At 40.1% G+C, this 21,234-nt stretch overlaps 1 protein-coding gene across 1 annotated transcript in view; it reads right to left on the reverse strand.

Annotated features, from left to right (window-relative positions):
- Positions 1-13,740: 13,740 nt before the first annotated feature.
- The window catches only part of LOC306885640 (uncharacterized protein), a 72,771-nt gene continuing 65,277 nt past the window's right edge, over positions 13,741-21,234 (reverse strand). The window contains exon 6 of the mRNA XM_079442304.1: positions 13,741-13,953. Coding sequence (XP_079298430.1) covers positions 13,853-13,953 — 101 coding nt within the window. The 3' untranslated portion in view covers positions 13,741-13,852. The remainder of the gene's footprint in view (positions 13,954-21,234) is intronic.

Raw genomic sequence — 21,234 nt, forward strand, 5'->3', positions numbered from 1 at the left:
TATCCTCAATCATAATTATAATGTGTCAATCAGTCAAAGCCAATGACACACAGCTCTATCTCTCTTTTCAACCAGATGACCCAACGGTAGCTGCACGGATCTCAGGCTGCCTGGCGGACATCTCGGCATGGATGAAAGAACATCACCTACAGCTCAACCTGGCAAAGACGGAGCTTATTGTCATCCCTGCCACTCCGACTCTACAACATGACTTCACGATTCAGTTAGGCTCATCAATAATTACCCCATCAACTTCGGTCAGAAATCTTGGTGTAATCTTTGATGAACAGCTGACCTTCAAAGAGCACATTGCAAAGACTGCTCGATCCTGCAGGTTTGCACTACACAACATCAGAAAGATCAGGCCCTTTCTGACACGGCATGCTGCACAACTTCTTGTCCAGGCACTTGTTGTTTCTAGACTGGACTACTGCAATGCTCTTCTGGCTGGTCTGCCATAAAACACAATCAAACCTCTACAAATGATTCAGAATGCAGCGGCACGACTGATCTTCAACGAGCCCAAAAGAGCGCATGTTACACCTCTCTTCATCTCCTTGCACTGGCTACCAGTGGCAGCTCGCATCAAGTTCAAGACACTGATGCTTGCATACAGAACTACCACAGGCTCAGCACCCTCCTACTTCCCCTCACTATTACGAATCTACATCTCCTTCAGAAGTCTGAGATCTGCTAGTGAGCGACGCCTTGTGGTACCATCACAGAGAGGCTCAAAATCACTCTCCAGAATATTCTCTTTCACCATTCCTGGCTGGTGGAATAATCTTCCCACCCCTATCCAGAACGCCGGATCCCTGTCAATCTTCAAGCAACAACTGAAAACTCATCTCTTTCGGCAGTACTTGACTTCATCCTAGACTCAAAAAAAAATAAAAAAATAAAAATCTTTCCCTCTATCTTTCTCTCCTTCCCTTGCTAGCTTGTACTTATTTGAACAATGACTGAGACTTGGTGTTACGAGCACTTCCTCTGTCTGATTGCCTCTTCAAGTTGAATCGCTTTCTGTATTCCCCAATTGTAAGTCGCTTTGGATAAAAGCGTATGCCAAATGACTAAATGTAAGTGTAAATGTAAAATGCCACACGCACACATTTAGGATTGGGGGATCAAATGAAATAATTTTTAAAAATCAGCTATTGAAAAGCCTGTTGGTGACCAATAATCGGAATATTAAGCTTGTTCCATTCAGAGAAAATCAGTATCAGAAAGAGATTGTTGATGGTTTGATTGGTTTTTAATTTACCATGAATATGAAGTTGGTACGTCCTGATCTGTCGCTCCAGCTCTGTCTGATCATTATGGTAATAGACATGCAAAATATACATCCCAGCGTCACTGAAGCTCAGATCCTTGATGATGATGTCACAGTTTCCTTGTTTAAATACTCGTCCACTACATTCTTCAGTCTCACAAACCGGGATGTTTTTGGACAGACTGTTTAAACTAATGTCAGAAATCTTTTTGTCCTCAAATTGACATGGCAGTGTGACACTGTCTCCCTTTCGTCCTGTCACAGATATAAGGGGGTTTCCTGGAGGGAGGATTTCTGCAAATACAGATTCATTCAATACAAAGAATCAATACCGAAAAATACAAGTGATGTTTGTTTATTCTCTGCAATCAAGATAATCATTAAAATAGTCTAGTTATTTTAGTCAGCTTTTCATTTGCTCAAGACGTTTCAACCCATAAGTGGATTTCCCAAATGTGAACGAATGGTGGATTTTCACCAATATTTAGCATCAGAAATGTCTATAAATATGAAAGATTAAGGTTGTTGGTTTAATCCATGATCTATTGCTATTTGTTTTAAACATGACACTGTGTTTTTAAATCCCAGCTGATTATTCTCACTTTCTGCAGAGTTCAGGACTGTTCCTCTTATAAGAACGTTTTGAACTGTACAGATAAGTCATCAATTCGTCATCAGTGTGATGATGTAATATGCTGAGACTATGAATACCAGTAGCAGCTCCTGACCATAAATTTAGATGGGGCAGATTCTGGGTTGTGTTGTAGGCTATAGTATATAACTAACCTACGATTAACTGCTAGTAGTGCAAGTTTTACATTCAAATGACTGCACACATGGAAAGCACCTTTGGTAGTGGTCTAGTATGAGGGCAGAATTGTTGCATTAATCCAAATAAATAGATTATGATTCACAAATAAATGTAATGAGTTGAACAAAAATGAAACATATTGACAAACAGTGTTGGGTAAGTTGCTATAAAAAATAATTAATTACTAATTACGTACAGTGAGTGTAATTAGATAACCATACTGATTACGCTCTCTTAAAAGTATTGCATTACTTATTACTAATTACTTTCTAAATTTAAGTGGTTTAATTCTATATCTATAGTATAAATTTTTATATAAGCTATTTTTTAAAGAATTAAAATTTAGTTTCATGCCTATCCCTCTATTGTTTAACTTGATATGCAATTGGCTTATTCTGTCTTTTCAAGCACATCATGGTGACAAATATAGGGTATAATAACACATATAATATCAAATATGGGTCCAAATGAGCATCTGGGTACCAGCCTCAGCATCACTGCAGTGTGTACTGGGGATTTGTGAGAGGACAATATAAATAAAAACCATGCATTCTCTTTGGATACTGTCAAGTAATTTTTACATTCAAAAATAGTAAGTCTTATTCATATGAAATATTGTTTGTTTGATCAAGTGTGTTAAAAAATAAATTTCATCTAAATTTTAAAAAAGAACCCATGTATATTTTTTCCTCCCAAACTATGACAACTTTGTAATGCTTTTAATTAATGTTTGAAAATATTATTTATAATGATTTATACACCGTTAGATCCACATAACTGCTAATTATGAGCTGATAAACAAGAGCTGATAAAATGTAAAACTGTAACTTGAATGCAATGTAAGTCGCTTTGGATAAATGTTAATGTAATTAAATCCATGCATTTGTTGATTGTCAGCGTCTTGATGCAAGAAATGTTTCAAAATCCACGAATGCGTGCAGTGACCTGCAAATATACAGAAAGCCATTCACAAATGAATGTCAGGCAAATTTGTGTTTGTGACATAAAAATATATTTTTGAATATTAATTTTGAATAAATATTTTTTTGCAAATCTCATTTTATTTATTTGTGAATAAATTCATGTTTGTGAAACTAAGATTTATTTGTGGATTTCATATTTATTTATCAATATGCTTAATTTTTGTTAATCTCTTTAAATTTATTTCTGGATCATAATCTATTTATTTGGAATAATGCAACAATTCTAACCCCATAGTTCGACAGCTTGGGCAGAATGCCTGGGTGAACTATCCCTTTAATGATGTGTTTGAATATTGATTTAGAATGTTATGAAAAATCAGGAGAGGAAAACAAAACTCCAGCTATTCTCAGAACATTTTAGCAGTGTTGGGGAAAGTTACTTTTAAAAGTAATGCATTACAATATTGAGTTACTCCCTAAAAAGTAACTAATTATGTTAGTTACTTTTTATGGAAAGTAATGCGTTACGTTACTTTTTAAATATGAGCAGGGCTTGATTGTTTTTAATATAAGAAGTTATATTTATAGCAAATGTAAAAGCCCTTTCACACCAAAAAAAGTGTAATGAATAAACCCCAGGCAGAAGGAAAAGTAAATTCACGTCTGTACAGTAGAACGCAGGAGAAAGTGGTTCAACACATTTCAGCAATAAAAAAACAACGAAGCACAATTGTTAGTTTATCTAAAGTTATTTTTGCTTATTAGTATGGGTGAACTGGATCATCAAAGGTCAGCAGTAAAGACATTGGTTAATAAAATGGGATTAGATATATTTGTGTTATTTAAAATTTAATTATTGCAGGTTTGCATCATATTCTGAGTTTGCATTTCACTGTTTTAATTCATTTTGACGAATACTAAATCAGTTTTTTTACGGTGGCCGAGAGAGCTCAACTTCAGAAAACACATGCACATAGAAAAGCAGCAGCAAATCAAGAAAACATCTTCATCAGTTTGACAGCAGGTGCTGCAAACGCTCACAACACAACCAAATAAAGAAACACACTGCAAATGCTCACAACACAACCAAATAAAAATTATTTGTTCGTTTCTTTGTTTGGTTTTGTTGTGAGCATTTGCAGCGCGTCTGTTGTCAAATTGATGAAAGTTGTTTTCTTAATTTGCAGGTGTTTTTTGTATTTGCAGTGCGTTTCTTTTTTTGGTTTTGTTGTGAGCATTTGCAGCGTGTGCGTTGTAAAATTGAGGAAGATGTTTTATTTATTTGCAGCGCGTTGAGCTCTCTCAGCCACCGTAGTTTTTTGCGAGTGAGATTAATTAATACACATTCACATTTAGAAAAAGTTTTTTTGAAAAAGTAACTCCGATATTTTCTTGAAAATTAAAAAGTAATGCATTACTTTACTAGTTACTTGAAAAAAGTAATCTGATTTCGTAACTCGCATTACTTGTAATACATTACCCCCAACACTGCATGCTAGTTCTCTAAATTAGGGCGCATTGCATTTCTATTTTCCACCACAGATTTACACTAAAAACATAATGATCTGGTTCAGTGGTTCAATTTAGCTATGCTAAAAGCTACATTTCAATATAACCAATTCACTTCAAGTAGTGTTGAAACTAGTGTTGAATAATGTTCTGTTACATGTTAATGTTAAATCCAAACCATTTTGGATTGATTCCATTTTGAGTTCTTTTAAGTTGAACAGATACTCAGTCACACCTGACCATAGAGACGAACCTCTGCTGACCAATCCACAAATGTCCACCAAAATCACTTGACTGAGAGGCGCCATAGATAAACAATTAACTAGATTTAATAACCGTACCTGACACTGAAAAAAGTTTCAGTTTATTAAAAAAGATGATACTGACCACTATGATAGACAAAACAAAACAGCAGCAGCAGAAGATTCAAGCATTTGAACCTGATGAGAATACAGAAGATATGTTATGAGATACAGACACACATAACAAAGAAATACAGCGATAATATGCTTTGGTGAGTGGAAATTCACTTTCATTTTGGCTGAACAGGACATAGCAATATAAGATTATGAAACAAACTGTAGCCTAATCTAAATATTTAGTTTTATAAATGATTCCAGAGTAATCCTCAAGATTTGAAACGTTCAGTGGACATAAAAATGTATGAAATGATTTTTCTTGCTGCCAAACAACACTAGTTATCATCATAATCTCAGTAAAAGACATTTAGATTAAATATATTTCCTCATCACAAGCAAGTTTAGTTTTACACAAACAGAAACACAATTACTCGTATAATAACACAAAAACACACTTATATTTAATAGCATGAAAACTTACATGGTAAAACTTCCGCATGAGTCTTCTGATCTGACTGCCAAAATGACGTAAATCAAGTCTATGGGGTGGTGACAGGTAAACACACAGGTGTTAAGCTTGGATCTTCTTCTTCTTTGATGTTAATGGTGGTTGGAAAACCAGCTTTGGTGCATATTCTGCCACCTACTGGGATGGAGCATTGATATCAGAGGAGAGGGCACTGTCTATGTTCTCTTATATAACTTTGTTGCTTTCAAAAAATAAATTAACGGAGCTTCATAACCTTTGTAAGAACTGTTTAATATATTCTGCAAAGTTAAAGAGTTCATGCCAATAGAAATAAAGTCATTCTTAACTGAATTCTTTCTTTTTCATACACCATACAATGAATACATGCTCTACAGTTTCCGGAAGTCCACATTTATTGCACTGACCAGAATCATGTTTCTGTATCATCTGCACTGATTTGTTGAGGGCAGAATGATCAATTCTCAGACGAGATATTACTGGATCTTCCTTTCTGTTGCCATTACTGACTCAAACTAAACCAACTTGTTTTTGCATATTATACAAATTCCATCCTTTATTTCCTTTGTTCCTCTCACAGCTTTTTAACATCTGTTTCACTTCAGATATACCCAAAGTAAGTCAACAACATTATGCTTAAGGGCCTGTTTATCTATCTTGTCCACATCCTTGTTCCCCACCACACCAACATGAGCCGGCTCCCACAAAAATACTGTTAAAAGTCTCAGTTGACAAATTCTGTAAAGATTTTGTAATATTTATTCTTATAAATCTTTTATTAGAATAGAAACAATATTTCTTCCACTGACTTCAGGCTCGATTCTGCCATGCACCAGGTGTGCAACTTCAGGGTTTCATGGAAATAAATACAGAGAGAGAGAGAGAGAGAGAGAGAGAGAGAGAGAGAAGCCTATTTACTGTGCTCTGACTCTATCTTTAAGAAAATTTAGGAGAGTTCAAACATCACTTGACTAAAATGAAACAAGCCTCGATATGGAGCTCCGTCTGAAAGTAGGCCGACCTGATATTCTCAACACAAGATTCGAAGCCTCGGTGTCAGGAGTAACATCACTAGTAAATAATGTGCACATGGTCTACTGTTTCTGATATTTGAAAATGGTTGCAAAATCCAGCTGGATTCTCCCCTATAATGTGAAGTGTTCTGTCCAGATTACGATCTCCTATTCTTCAAGACCGTCTCCTCTACTCCGTTTCTTCCCTTACGTTCCACAATACCAACTTTATTATTAATGGAGTATTTCTATCTTTCAATTCCTGGTCCTACTGTTGTTGTCACTCTGTAATATTATTTTTCCCATACAATGCTCTTGATCTGGAAAGACAAATGTTTTTGAAGATCAAATGTAATTTTTCTGAAAGTATGATATATGACCAGATTTATACCAGAAAATACAAAACACGAGTGAATTCTTAGCTTTACTGCTGTTTATTTGATCAGAAGTCTCAACAACACATTTTACATTCAAAACATCAACATTTGTGCACCATAAAACTGTTGCCATTATTTTCTCTTAAACTTAGCTTATATGTACATAATAATGCTAAAATATGATGTGTATAATACAGCTAGACGTGCATTTCTCTTGAGGGCATGCAAATCTTACACATACAAAAGAACATACCAACAAAACAATATCAACAGAAACATTTCTTACAAAAAGTGGTTCAGTTTGTTTAGTTTTTCACAGTACAAAGCAGATTTACAAAGAATAACACAAATACCTTAATCAGTCAAAAGAAACAGTGGAAATTGAAAAACTCTCTGTAGTTAATGATGAAGAAACTTCATGTCATTGTAAATATATTTAAACATGTTAAACAACACCTCTCAGTTTTATTTAAAGTGGATGATACAGTATTGTTCTACAAAACACTCATTTCAATACGTATCAATACGACTTCATATAAAATGAACAAAAGTATAATATAAAAGTGATAAAACGGAAGGAATTAAAAAAATACTTTTTTTATTTTTTTTTTTATAAAGTGCTACATTAAACTATCCTTGCTCATCAAGTGCCATAAGAAAACAACAGATAAAATAAGCATGAAGCTCTGCATTTGATGTATAAAAATGAACTTTTATAAAACTTATCAATGTTTAATAAAAACATACTATTTTTTCTGCAGTCATGCATGAAGCACATTTTTCTTAAGATGTGCCTTTAGCCCTGTTGTGCTCTATACATTCATATGCCCTCACCATTAGCCCCTGATGTTTTCAAAAGCTAGAAACACCCCTGGTCAATCACAGCAATTTCAGGAGTGAGTCGCGCAACAATTTAAAAGATTCACTCATGTAATTAATGTATATTTAGGTCTGGATGGCTCTGCTTTACAGTTTCAAACTAAACTAAAAAAGGAGATATTTGATGCCAACATTTGATCTGCATGTTCGTAATACAGTCAAAGCATCTTTTTTTTCCATCTCAGAAACATTGCCAAATTATGTCCCATGTTGACTTTTTCTGTGACTGAAAAGTTAATCAACATTTTTGTGTTTTCGCGTATTGATTATTGTAATGCTTTGCTGGCTGGAGTTTCAAAAGCTACCCTAAGTAAATTACAGTTGGTACAAAATTCAGCTGCCAGAATACTGACTAGGACCAGTGCAAGGGAGCACATCACACCTGTCTTGGAAAAACTGCACTGGCTTCCTGTTAGTTTTCGTATTGATTTTAAAATTCTCATGCTCACTTGTAAGGCCTTGAATAATTTGGCTCCTCAATATTTGTCAGAGCTTTTAACCCCCTACACACCTACATGTGTTCTATGCTTCTCTGAAGCTGGTCTTTTAACTGTTCAATCAACTCGGCTTAAAACTATGGGTGATCGGGCTTTCTCTTCATTGGCTCCCAAACTGTGGAATTCCCTTCCCCCTGAGATTAGAAATGCAGAATCTCTTAGTGTTTCTAAATCGTCCCTTAAAACTTACTTTTTTAGGGTAGCTTTTATGTGATTACTTTGCGTTTTATTATATTGGCCTTATATTGATTGATTTGTTTATTACTGCCTGTACTTTTGTGCATATCATTTTTACTCCATATTTGTATATGTATGTAAAGCGCTTTGAGATGCTACTTATAAAGGCTCTATATATAAAATAAAGCTTATTATTATTAGTAGTAGTATTTGTCACTTCTGCAACTTGGCCACTTGTACATGGACATTGGTCCTCCACATAACAAACAAAACCTTTCTTTAAATTGTGAACGGATTGTATATGTTACACTTTCAAGAAGGATGTGTCATCCGTTCTTATGGCAACACATTTATTTTCTGTTAAAACAATATGAAAAACACAGGTTAAATGTGGAACGCTTTCCGTTGCGTGTACACCGACACTAATCACGTACTGAATGCTATTTCTGTTCTCTTAGTCAGCTATCTTAACAGAGTATCATAAACAATAGCATGTCTTATAGTGCAAATGTTTATACAGATACATGGCACTGGACACATTAATCTTTACACTCAATTCTCAAAAAAGATCTGCTGTAAACTCATAAACTTCATTACCTAATAGATCTGAATGTGTTCTGTGCCCACTCGCACACAGCATAAAGAAAAAGTATGACAAATAACATTTAAACACCACAAACCCACTTTAACATGAATACAAGCGAGTAATGCAAACTCTATAAACAAACTATGAAGATGACTAATTATTTTATAACCATATTACTCCAGCATTGATAACTGTATGAAGCTGTATTCATACTTTTTTTAATCATTTTTAATCCTATATGAAATATGCTAATGAACTGACTTTATCTCATGAACTAGATCTTAACCGAACACCAGTTACTGTGTTTTCCATAACAATATGACAACATGATTAGTAAAAGCATTTTACCACTGAATCTGACTGGAATTCTTATTAACTGTATTTCACGAATGTTCTTTCAAATGTAATGGCTGACAGAGTGACGTCAAATGAAGTTTTATCGTGTTAACGTATTCTCATAGACACGTGTGTTTTCTTAACTCAGGCTGTATGTCACTACACACGACTAATCAATGTTCGTACACATCTATTTAATTCAACATTTTGCATTCTTATCTCCACTATATGTATTTTTATACATTTACCTCTCACTTTGCTCGTGCTGAAAGTTAGGCCGTTTCTCAATACCAAGTTCGCAGAGTCTGGACTTCCGTCCTTTCGAGTTTGGACTTGCCAAGTTCGACTCAGAAGAACGAACTCTCGAGGACGGGAGGACGCGAGTCCAGTCATTCTACAAATGGAACAGCAGCGTACTTGATAGCGTCACTCAGCATGCAATAGGCCTGCATGCTTTACTTGAATTAACTTTTTATTTTCAATATATTAATTATATTAGTATACTACAAACTAATGTGTACCTACTCTGATTATTTTCACTTTATATTTATAATGAAATTGAAAATGATATTAAACAACTGCCTCTTTTTTATTTTAAAAACTATTAAACATTAATATATGGTTCAGGTAACCTACTGTGATTATATTTACGTCGTTTAAAATAAAATATGTGGAAACAACTGCCTCTTTTCATTAACCCACTCAGCTACAATTTAAATAAAAAAAGCGGGAAAAACGGTTGATGCGAACCTGGTCCGAACTGAATTCTGGGTTATGGCCCGTATCAAGTCCGCACAAGTCACCTCTCGATGCATCCTCGGTAAAAGGGGCGGATCAAGAACACATCCGGGGATTTGAACTGGACTTGGCTAGATGTGAACTTTGAATTGGAACAGTACTTGGGCAGCGACTGATGACGTTTCACAAGTCCACAAGAACACAAGTACAGACAAGTACGCATATTGAGAAACGGCCATAGTCTTTCTTGGAGTTGATAACACTCTCGTCCGCCATTTTATGCACGACACTCTTACTCACGGTTACAGTCACCCTTTCTTAATGTCTCAGGCCAGATATTCGACTCTATAGGAACACATTATACTGTTGGGCATCACTACCGTAATGATTATTGTCAGTTTACCTGTTAAAACAATATGAAAAACACAGGTTAAATGGGCAACGCTTTCTGTTGCGTGTACACCGACACTAATTACGTACTGAATGCTATTTCTGTTCGCTCAGTCAGCTACTGATACATAGTGTAAGGTTTGGGTGCCCCCTGCTGGCGAACCGGAGTTTAACAAGAACCAGTTTATGCAGAACACAGTGTAATCCAGTAATGCAAGTCAATGACAAAATCATTTTCACTGTTCCCAAACAACAGTCGTGACAAAGTTCAAAATTTGAAAGGGGCAGTTTCTTTTTAAACCTATCTTTGTTAAATACCCAAGGCTACACTCTCCCCCACAAAATTAAATTTCTGGGAACAATTAAAGCATTTCTTTAAAACACCTCAGCCATCTAGCCAGACTATAATCTGTGTTACCTGAGTCTCCGTTACCAAGCAGTTTCGTGGTACCAAGGATGGTTGACCCAGTGTGTCATAACTCAGTACCACAGGCTGATGTTTCAGTCTCTGAGGTCTCTGTCTTACTGTCTGTTGCTCTTCTGGTGTCGAGGCTAGAGGGTTTGCCCCTGATTCACCAAACTCAGGCCTGTCAAAGCTCAAATCAGGTCTCTGAGATTGTAGTGGCATATCCTCTTCGCTCTGTAGTGGCACATCCTCTTCGCTCTGTAGTGGCACATCCTCTTCATGATTCTGAGGACTCTGCTGAGGCTGGAAAGGCTCTAATAGAGGATTCAGTGAAGTCTGTCTCTGCCGTCTCCCTCTGCCAGGTCTAAGATGCCAATAGCAGGTTCCACTGTATTCATCACCAGAGGTGTCACTCTGTTCTGGCTGGTGTCGTTGCTGATGTCGAGGTTTGGTTCTTTACTTTGATGAGCCCAGGGAGTTTTTCTGTGATTGGACAGTCTCTGCGGGTGGTAAGAAGTCACAAGGCAGCAGGAGGTTTCTGTGAACCACTCTGTCCCTCCCTTTTCCATTCTCTGGGCTGATCTCATAAACGGAACTGCCATCCGCTTTTCTCTCCTTCGCCTTATATACTTGATCGACCCAGTAGGGCTGAATTTTTCCTGGCCCCCCTCTGGGGGTAAGGTTTCTGAGGAGAACTCTGTCGCCTGGGTGGAGGTCTCTTCACTGAACTTTCCTATCGTAGTAGACTTTTCCCCGAGCTGCTGCCTTAACGGCTGTTTTAGCTGCAATCTGATAGGCCTCTTGCATCCTCTTTATCCAATGACTCGCATAGTCATCGTACGTGTCTCGAGCCTCATCCCTTCCAAGTCCGAACAACAGATCAACTGGGGAAGTCGTGGCCTAATGGTTAGAGAATTGGACTCGTAATCGAAAGGTTGCGGGTTCGAGTCCCCGGCCGGCAGGGATTGTAGGTGGGGGGAGTGAATGTCCAGCGCTCTCTCCACCCTCAATACCACGACTGAGGTGCTCGGGCGCCGCAGCATAAATGGCTGCCCACTGCTCCGGGTGTGTGTTCACGGTGTGTGTGTGTGTGTGTGTGTGTGTGTGTGTGTCCATTTGTTCACTACTCACTGCTGTGTGTGTGCACTTGGATGGGTTAAACGCAGAGCACCAATTTCGAGTATGGGTCACCATACTTGACAATACGTCACGACGACGACAATGGGCAGGCGAGGAGACCGTCCAAAGATGAGGTAATAGGGCGCGTAACCCGTTACCTCATTCTTTGTGCAGTTGTACGCGTGGACAACCTTAGCGAGGGACTCCTTCCAATCTTCCTTATCCTTGTCCTCCAGGGTGCGCAGCATGGACAATAGGGTATGGTTAAGGGGATCTGGAAGGTGTGATCCACCCCCTTCTCAATAGATTCTGCAGGTACTCCTTAACTTCACTGTGAAGAGGCTTTGGGACGGACATGTAGGTCTTTTGCACTGGGCTGGTATCATGGAGAGTGATATGCATCTTGAGAGAAGGTATACAACCCACATCATCACTGTCATAGGCAAAGGCCTCACACATTCCTGCAGGATCTATTGAGAAGGGGGTGGATCACACCTTCCAGATCCCCTTATTCGTCGCCGGTGGTGTGCGTCCGCAAGAAGGACGGTGGTCTCCGTCTCTGTGTTGACTTCAGGGAACTCAACCGTAAGTCAGTCCGATACTGAGGATTCAGGACATGTTGGATGCTCTGGGTGGGAGCTCATTGTTCTCGGTCTTAGATCAGGGTAAAGCTTACCACCAGGGTTATCTGGATGAGGAGAGCCGGCCTCTCACAGCATTTATCACACCCTGGGGGCTCTACGAATGGGTGCGTATACCCTTTGGCTTGAGTTCGGCACCTGCAGAGTTTCAGAGGAGCATGGAGTACTGTTTGGCTGACCTGAGAGACACGATTTGCCTCCCGTACCTTGATGACAACCTGGTACACAGTCACAGCTTTGAGGAGCACCTAGAGCATATCCGTGTCATCCTTCAACGCTATAAGAAACATGGTGTGAAGTTGACCCCGAAGAAGTGTGAGCTGTTTAAATCGAGTGTGAGGTTTCTTGGCAAGTTGGTGACAGGAGAGGGTTATACAATGGACCCCGCAGAGATGGCTCCAGTGATGGCTCTCAAAGAGAAGGCACCTGCCACCGTTGGTGAGGTACGCCAGATGCTCGGGTTCCTCTCCTATTACAGACCATTCATCCCCAACTTCTCCCGTTTGGCCCACCCGCTGTATAACCTACTCACCGCCCCAAACCCTGAAAATCACACTCCAGACCCGACCGTGAAGAGGCCCAGTAAAACAGGAAAGAAAAATAATGGTCACCTAGCGTCACGGACACCCATACAGTGGACCAGGTCTCACCAGGAAGTGTTGAATCAGCTTGTAGATGCACTCACAAAGCCCCCTGTCCTTGGATATCCTGACGTCACTCAGCCATTCATATTACATTGTGACGCATTCCAAGTTGGTCTGGGTGCGGTGTTATATCAGAGACAGCAGGGGAAGATGAGAGTGATCGCCTATGGCTCCCGCACCCTGAGTCCATCAGAGAAGAGGTACCATCTGCACTCTGGAAAGCTAGTTTTTAGCTTTGAAGTGGGCCATCTGTGAACGTTTCCGGGATTATCTTTACCATGCCCCATCGTTCGTGGTATATACAGATAACAAGTTAATGACAAAATCATTTTCACTGTTCCCATACAACAGTCGTGACAAAGTTCAAAATTTGAAAGGGGCAGTTTCTTTTTAAACCTATCTTTCTTAAATACCCAAGGCTACATATAGAGAAAGTGAGCAAAGAGTGCCCCCTTAATAGCATGACTGACTGAGCTCATTAATGCGAAATAAAAAAAAACCCTCCCAAAAGAATGAATTAAATCCAGATACAGTCAACACAGCCAAACGTTCATATGTATAGTTAATGACATATATTGACAGAATAATATTTTAGTATTGAAGGCAAACTTACAGTGATGTTGCTACATGACATCATCTGTAAATTTCATTGCACTTTGACCCCTTGGTGCAAAACATGTCCCGCTTTTAGGAACTGGTGTGTTTCTGGATGGTAAGCGTAACCAGAGTAGAAACCAGCAGAGCTGCATACAAAACCAGTCCAGCACTCATAATACAATAGATTACAGCTGGAAAAGGGAAAGAAAGCACAAATTTTTTAAATGTTTCTTAAACTCACTGCTTAAAGTTTTTTATAATGCTCTCAAAGCATCCAGGTTTACTTACAAACTTTCTCTGTATCATCAGTTTTGTCTTTATCTGTGCTGTCCAGTTTTTTCTTTGATTCTGTACTAAGACGGTTTGATTCTGTAGAGGATATTGAGAGGTTAGTCGCCTCTTTAGCATCAAGTTTAGCATCAATTTGCTGATAAAATCATAACGAACAATCCTCAGCTGTGCACTTTATTTTCCACATATCTATTTCTATTGATCTTCTCTCACCTGTGACTGTCACTGTGATCAAGATGTTTCCTTCAGAGTCCAAAACTCTGTATGTTCCTGTGTCATTGGCTGTAAACTCATTAATGACCAGGTTTCCATCACTGATGGTAATTCGTTCTCTCTGAACTCCATCAGTTCTGCTCCAGACCTTCATCCACTCTGTGCTTCTTCTGCTCTGATGCTGCACTTAATCAGTGTTTGACAAAAGAACATCCAACTTCAGCTCCTCACCGATTTTCACAGAAATCTCATCTGATGAGAAACAAAGACATTAATCATTATAATGGTGTCAATCGCTGAAGGCCAGAAAAGCACACTAATCTGAATATTAAGCCAGTTCTTTTCAGAGTTTCTGCTGGTTACATACAATATCACACGGTTACTAGAAAACGCATGTTTTTGGTTTGATCAGTTTTGAATTTACCATGAATATGAAGTTGGTACGTCCTGATTTGTCGCTTCAGCTTTGTCTGATCATTACGGTAATAGAATCTAAAAATGTATTTCCCAGCATCACTGAAGCTCAGATCCTTGAAGACAATGTCACAGTTTCCTTGTTTAAATACTCGTCCACTACATTCTTGAGTCGGACAGACAGGGATGTTTTTTGACCGACTGTTTAAACTAATAGCAGAAATCTCTTTGGCCTTGTATTCACATGACAGTATGGTGTTGCCTCCCTTTTCTCCTGACACAGATACAGTGGTGGTTCTTGCAAATACATAATCATTCAATACAAAGTATTAATACTCAAAAAAAGTGGTGTCTTTGTTTAATCTCTGTAATGACATCATAAAATATTCTAGGAGAGTGATTTTAGTTAGCTTTTCTTTTGCTCAAGATGTTTCACCATATATTCAAGTGACTCAACAACTGAACTGATGGCTGAGTTTCTCCAATAATTATCATCAGAAATGCCTGTAAAGATTAAAGTATAGGTAACTGGTTTGGACGATGATCTATTATTTGGGAAAATTAAGTTATGCAGAATCCAAAAACACTACTGTATGAGATTGTGTGTATATTCCATCTGATTCTTCTTACTTTTGTCAGAGTTCAGAAATGTTCATCTTATAAGACAGTTTTGTGTCTTATTGGTCTCTCTGAACTTACAAAAAAATATAATTCATGACAATACAAAGCTAACACGTGTCAGTGCAGTTATAGTGAATTCCTGAAAATCTCTGACCAAACAATGTTTAATAATAGACGGACTGCAAAGATAAGTCATGTCAGTGTGATAATTTAATATGCTGAGGAAATTCTACCATCAATCCACAAGAATCCAGTTAAATGATTTGGCTGTGTGATGCAACAGAAAAACAACTGACTAGAATAACTCTGAGTGAATTAAATGAAATTAAATCTAAATCTAAAATAATAATAATAATAATACACAACTGATACTGACCACTATGATTTACAAAGTACAGCAGCAGCAGCAGATTTAACCTGATGAGAAAACAGATAGAAGTTAACAGACACACATCACAAAGAGTTTAATACAGCAATAAAATACTTGCAATAAAATAATATATAACTGACTGTTGTAACAGATCTGGGCCCGTATCCCTAAAGAATTTTTGTGCAAAAAGTGGCTCCTAGCGGCCAAATTCTAAGAAAATTCTCAGAGTCATGACGTTTTCTTAGAATTTCCCCTAAAAGTGACACGAAAATCCCAGTTAATATAAAAGCTATTCCTCAAGATTCCTAGCGCTTAAAAGGGCTCCTAAGGCGAGATCTGCTAAGAGCAGGGAAGAGGACTTTTAGTGGCTTAGGAGTTCCCCTACGCAGCTGCACAAAATGGCCAACAGAGGAGGCAGGAGAGATGTCCTGCAAACACTGGATGACAGGGAATTATTGAGACGCTACAGATTGGATCGTGCAGGAATCATGTTTGTGGTGGATCTCCTTAGAGATGCAATTACTACTTCATTAAGGACAGCCCCTTGAGATAGGCCATCTTGTTTTCAATGGGGTCCATATGGGAGTGAAAGTACAAAATATGCCAGCTAGGATATTAATATGAGCAAATAAGACAAATCATTATTTGAACAGGGTGTAATGAGCTTAAGTTTTCACATATTTTAGATTCTAATGTTAGGCTATAACCCCTACAGCTTACTATTCATTTTCCAGATATTTTCTTGATTGTGAAATTTACAATTACAGTCTGCATAAGATTAGAGTGTATAATTATGTTTATTGATTTGAGGGTACATCCTTTGCTCATTATCACCAAAACTTCATTTTCATCAAACTTGTAGGATCAACCAATCACGGCTTTTGAAATGATGACTCATACCTAGCAACGGGGTCAACCACACCTCCTCACTAAGATAGGATTTTCCATCCATTCCTTGCTCAGAGTTCACTGAAAATGTTCTGGAATCACTTCTAAGCTAAAACTCCTGGCAAGGAAATTTTAGGTTAAGTTAGGAGCTCTCTGAGAGGATTCTCAGAATCTTTAGGGATACGGGCCCTGTTCTGTTTTCAATCATATTTTTCAGCTCTTTTCTCTAGTTTCCCTGTAATAAGTTCATTTGTGTCCATCTTTGTTTATTAATTACCTCATTAGTTCCCTTTGTCTGAGTCATATTCATATTCCTTGAGTTCCTACTTAGTCTCTGCCCATACATGTATTGATATTCTGTGATTTTCTGAGTTTTGACATTATTTGCTGATTTCCAGTGTTGGGGAAAGTTACTTTTAAAAGTAATGCATTACAATATTGCGTTACTCCCTAAAAACGTAACTAATTACGTTACTTAGCTACTTTTTATGGAAAGTAATGCGTTACGTTACTTTTGCGTTACTTTTGCGTTTCTTTTTAAATATGAGCAGGGCTTGATTGTTTTTAATACAAGAAATTACATTAATACAAATGTAAAAGCCCTGTATCTTGTGAAGGAAAAGTAAATTCATGTCTGTAAAGTAAAACTCAGGATAAGAAGGTTTAACACTCTTCAGCAATAAAAAAACAATGAAGCACAATTGTTAGTTTATCTAAAGTCATTTTTGCTTATTAGTATGGTTGAACTCCACTCCTAAAAAGGAGATGTTCTGGCTCGGTACCACCATGCTCTTTTGCATATTTACAGTCAGCCCTAAGCTCTGAATATGAGCGAGGAGTCTGAGTTTGTCGCTGAGCAGCGCGCTCTCTGATTGGACTAAGACTAGCCAGTCGTCGAGATGCGCAGTTCAGGATGCGCATTCCGCTCTGCTTCAGAGGAGAGAGAGCAGCGTCCACACATTTCATAAACACATGAGGGGCCAGGGATAAGCCGAAGGGCAGGACGGTGAATTGGTATGCTATCCCCTCGAATGCAAATCTCAGGAAGCGCCTGTGGCGGGGGGCTACTTGAATGTGAAAATATGCATCCTTTAAATCCACGGAGATACTTTAAATCCACGGAGATAAACCAAACTCCCGGCATGATATGTGAGAAGATTTGTCTCAGTGTAATCAGTTTGAACGAGCGCTTTGAAAGCACGCGATTCAGCGGTCTCAGGTCGAAGATTGGGTGGAGTCAGCCGTCTTTCTTTGGCACCAGAAAAGATTGACTGTAGAAGCCGCTCTTGCGGTCTGTGAGGGGTACTGCCTCCACAGCGTGCTTTGTGAGAAGATTGTGTATCTCCTCTCGCAGAACTGAGGCATTCCGCTCCCGTACAGTGGACATTAACACACCGTTGAAACGGGGCGGTCTGCGGAAGAACTGAAGCATGTAGCCATTCTTTACTGATTTCATAACCCACTCTGATGCCCCTGGCAGTGCCTGCCACGCTTCTGTGAACTGTGACAGCGGGCAAGGCGGACTGCACACCGTGAGGGATAACTCGCCATTGGGGGGCGGGGAGTTTAATACCACACGAGTGTGAGAGTGTGTGATGGTGGAGAGGGGAGTGAGAGGAGGAAAATTGCCCTGATATTGAGGTGAGTTTTGTATTTTTTTCGACTTTATTGCACTGCATAGTGGAACAGTCAAAACACAAACATGACAATTGCTCCCGCAACAGGCAGGGGAGCGTGGTGAGCACACACAGCGGAGCAAGCTGACTTCTTCAGTGGCTCGTCTTCGGCGCTGGGTGCAGCTTTCCTCCTCCGAGAGACAGCCTCAGGAACGCGGCTTTGATTCTGGTGCCGGTGGTCCTCCGGTTCTGCCAGGGCAGGGTCCCTGGCCCTTCGAGCCCTGATAACACTTTGGCCACGGTTGTCTTGACCTCACCGCCGGCTCATGTTCGCGTCGAAGAGCAGCAGAAGGAGCGTGCGGTCTTAGACCTGGGCCTGTATTCCTAAAGATTCTAAGAATCCTTTTAGAGAGCTCCTAATTTAGCTTAAAAATTTCTAACTAGGCGTCTTAGCTTAAAAGTGATTCAGGACCAATCTGAGAGCAACTCTGAGCAAGGAAAAGACAAAAACTTTTATCTTTGTGAGGAGGCGGGGCTGAAGACTGTGATTGGTTGGTTGTCTAAGAAAGAAAGAAATGAGTGCTTTTAGGAGTAGGGTTTATTATTAGCCTTCACTTTGAACTTACAGGCGTAACGTTTCTGTACTCTCTCTCTCTCTCTCTCTCTCTCTCTGTCACACACACACACACACACACATTATATATGTATCAGAATCAGAATGAGCTTTATTCGCCAAGTATGTTTACACATACGAGGAATTTGTTTTAGAGTGAGGAAGAGATACAGCATGACATGAGGAAAGGGGGGAGAAAAAAAATAATTCACAGACTATGCTCCTTTGGGAGTACAGTGTGAGAACAGGAAAAACAACCCAGCAACAAAAAGCACATAGTCAATCAACAACATAGCCACACGACTGCAACAGGGGAGGTAATCCAGTTCCGGCAAGCAGCCATCCGGTCCTGCAGCCATTCTCGCTTGTCAGGCTGGCAGTACAAAGTGGCGAAGGCGATGGATCGGGGGTGGGAAGTTGAATGCATATCTGTATATGTGCGTATGTGTGTGTATATATGTATTTGTAGGCCTGGAGAGCCGCCACGCTGGCATTCAAATCAAGTTGTCTCAGTCCGCAGAATGTGATAGAGACACAGCACGTTGCTATGGAGACAGCCTTGATCAGGACCCAGACAGAGTCAACAATCCGCAGGTGTCTGTGGAAGGGGGGAGGAATGCAAGAGCGTCTCACTGCAGTGCTCTTCCCGGGATTGTTTTTCCAACAGCGACCTTGGCCAAGGCAGTGCTGGTGTGAGAGAGCCGAAAGAAGATAAGATTGTTTGGTCTTGGGGCGAGCAGCCAATTTTCACGGCAACTCTCTTTGTCCATTCTGGTCTCCAAATCCATCAATTTTTCTTTTCAAATCCGTGAGCTTATCCGTGATGGTATCCACATTGGTCGTATGGATCAGGTCGTAGGGAAAACATTTTGCTCCGCCTCTTCATCCCCTCATTTGATTACTACGGTAATGTGATGGGGACGAGTGAGCGTGGTTACAGAGCAATGCCGCGTGTGGAACAGACGCTTGCGAGCTATCTGTCCCCTGACGCTGCGTCGTCTCTGAGGGCAAGGGGTACGCGACAGCGGGTCGGGTTGGCTTATGTCTGCACACCATGTTGGTGTTGCGGGCATGCCAGGCTGACCTGCTCAAGGAGTTGGATGAGAGCGAGGGATTTAGTGCGGAGGACATCCGTGGACTCCGCAAAACCGCTGATTTGTCTCTCCGCACCGCCAGGGAGACCGTCAAGGTGATCTGTGGCAGCCCTGGTGGCGGTGGAGAGGCATCTTTGGTTGACCCCGTCGGATTTAAAGACCGCGACAGGGTGTTCCTTCTGGATGCCCCCCTTTGCCTTCTGGCCTTTTTCGGTTCGGGAGGCGGGTGGCGGCGTTCCAGCGGTTTCTCCCTCGCCGCTCTCTAGCTCACAGGGCTGCTGGGCGAGAGCAGCCCCTGCCGCGTGCTGAATCCTCGTATAGGCAAGCTCGCCCCCGTAAGAAGGGTGCGCGGTCAGGGCCTCCCAGCCAAGCTGGCGAAGAGGTCTTCGGCCAAGAAGCCCTGATGTGAGTGCCCAGCAGGCACCGGACGTCAATATGACGTCAGATTGACGTTGGACCCCAACGTCGGAGAGACGTTGTATTTTGGTTGAAAGTGAAAATCGGGTTGACGTCAGAACCCTACGTCAGATTGACGTCAGAACCCAACGTCAGATTGACGTCAGAAACCAACGTCTGATTGACGTCAGAAACCAACGTCAGATTAACGTCAGAATCCAACGTCAGATTGACGTCAGAACCCAACGTCAGATTGACGTCAGAACCCAACGTCAGATTGACGTCAATCTCCAACGTTGGGTAGACGTTGTATTTTGGTTGAAAATGAAAATCGGGTTGACGTCAGAACCCAACGTCAGATTGACGTCAATCTCCGACGTTGGACAGACGTTGCATTTTGGTTGAAAATGAAAATCGGGTTGACGTCAGAACCCAACGTCATATTGACGTCAGAACCCAACGTCATATTGACGTTAGAACCCAACGTCAGAATGATGTCAGAACCCAACGTCAGATTGACGTCAATCTCCAACGTTGGATAGACGTTGTATTTTGGTTGAAAATGAAAATCGGGTTGACGTCAGAACCCAACGTCAGATTGACGTCAGAACCCAACGTCATATTGACGTTAGAACCCAACGTCAGAATGATGTCAGAACCCAACGTCAGATTGACGTCAATCTCCAACGTTGGATAGACGTTGCATTTTGGTTGAAAATGAAAATCGGGTTGACGTCAGAACCCAACGTCAGGTTGACGTCAGAACCCAACGTTGGACAGACGTTGTATTTTGGTTGAAAATGAAAATCAGGTTGACGTCAGAACCCAACGTCAGATTGATGTCAGAACCCAACGTCAGATTGACGTCAATCTCCGACGTTGGACAGACGTTGTATTTTGGTTGAAAATGAAAATCGGGTTGACGTCAGAACCCAACGTCAGATTGACGTCAGAAC

This window comes from Barbus barbus (genome assembly GCF_936440315.1).
Source record: "Barbus barbus genome assembly, chromosome: 19".
NCBI lineage: Eukaryota > Metazoa > Chordata > Actinopteri > Cypriniformes > Cyprinidae > Barbus > Barbus barbus.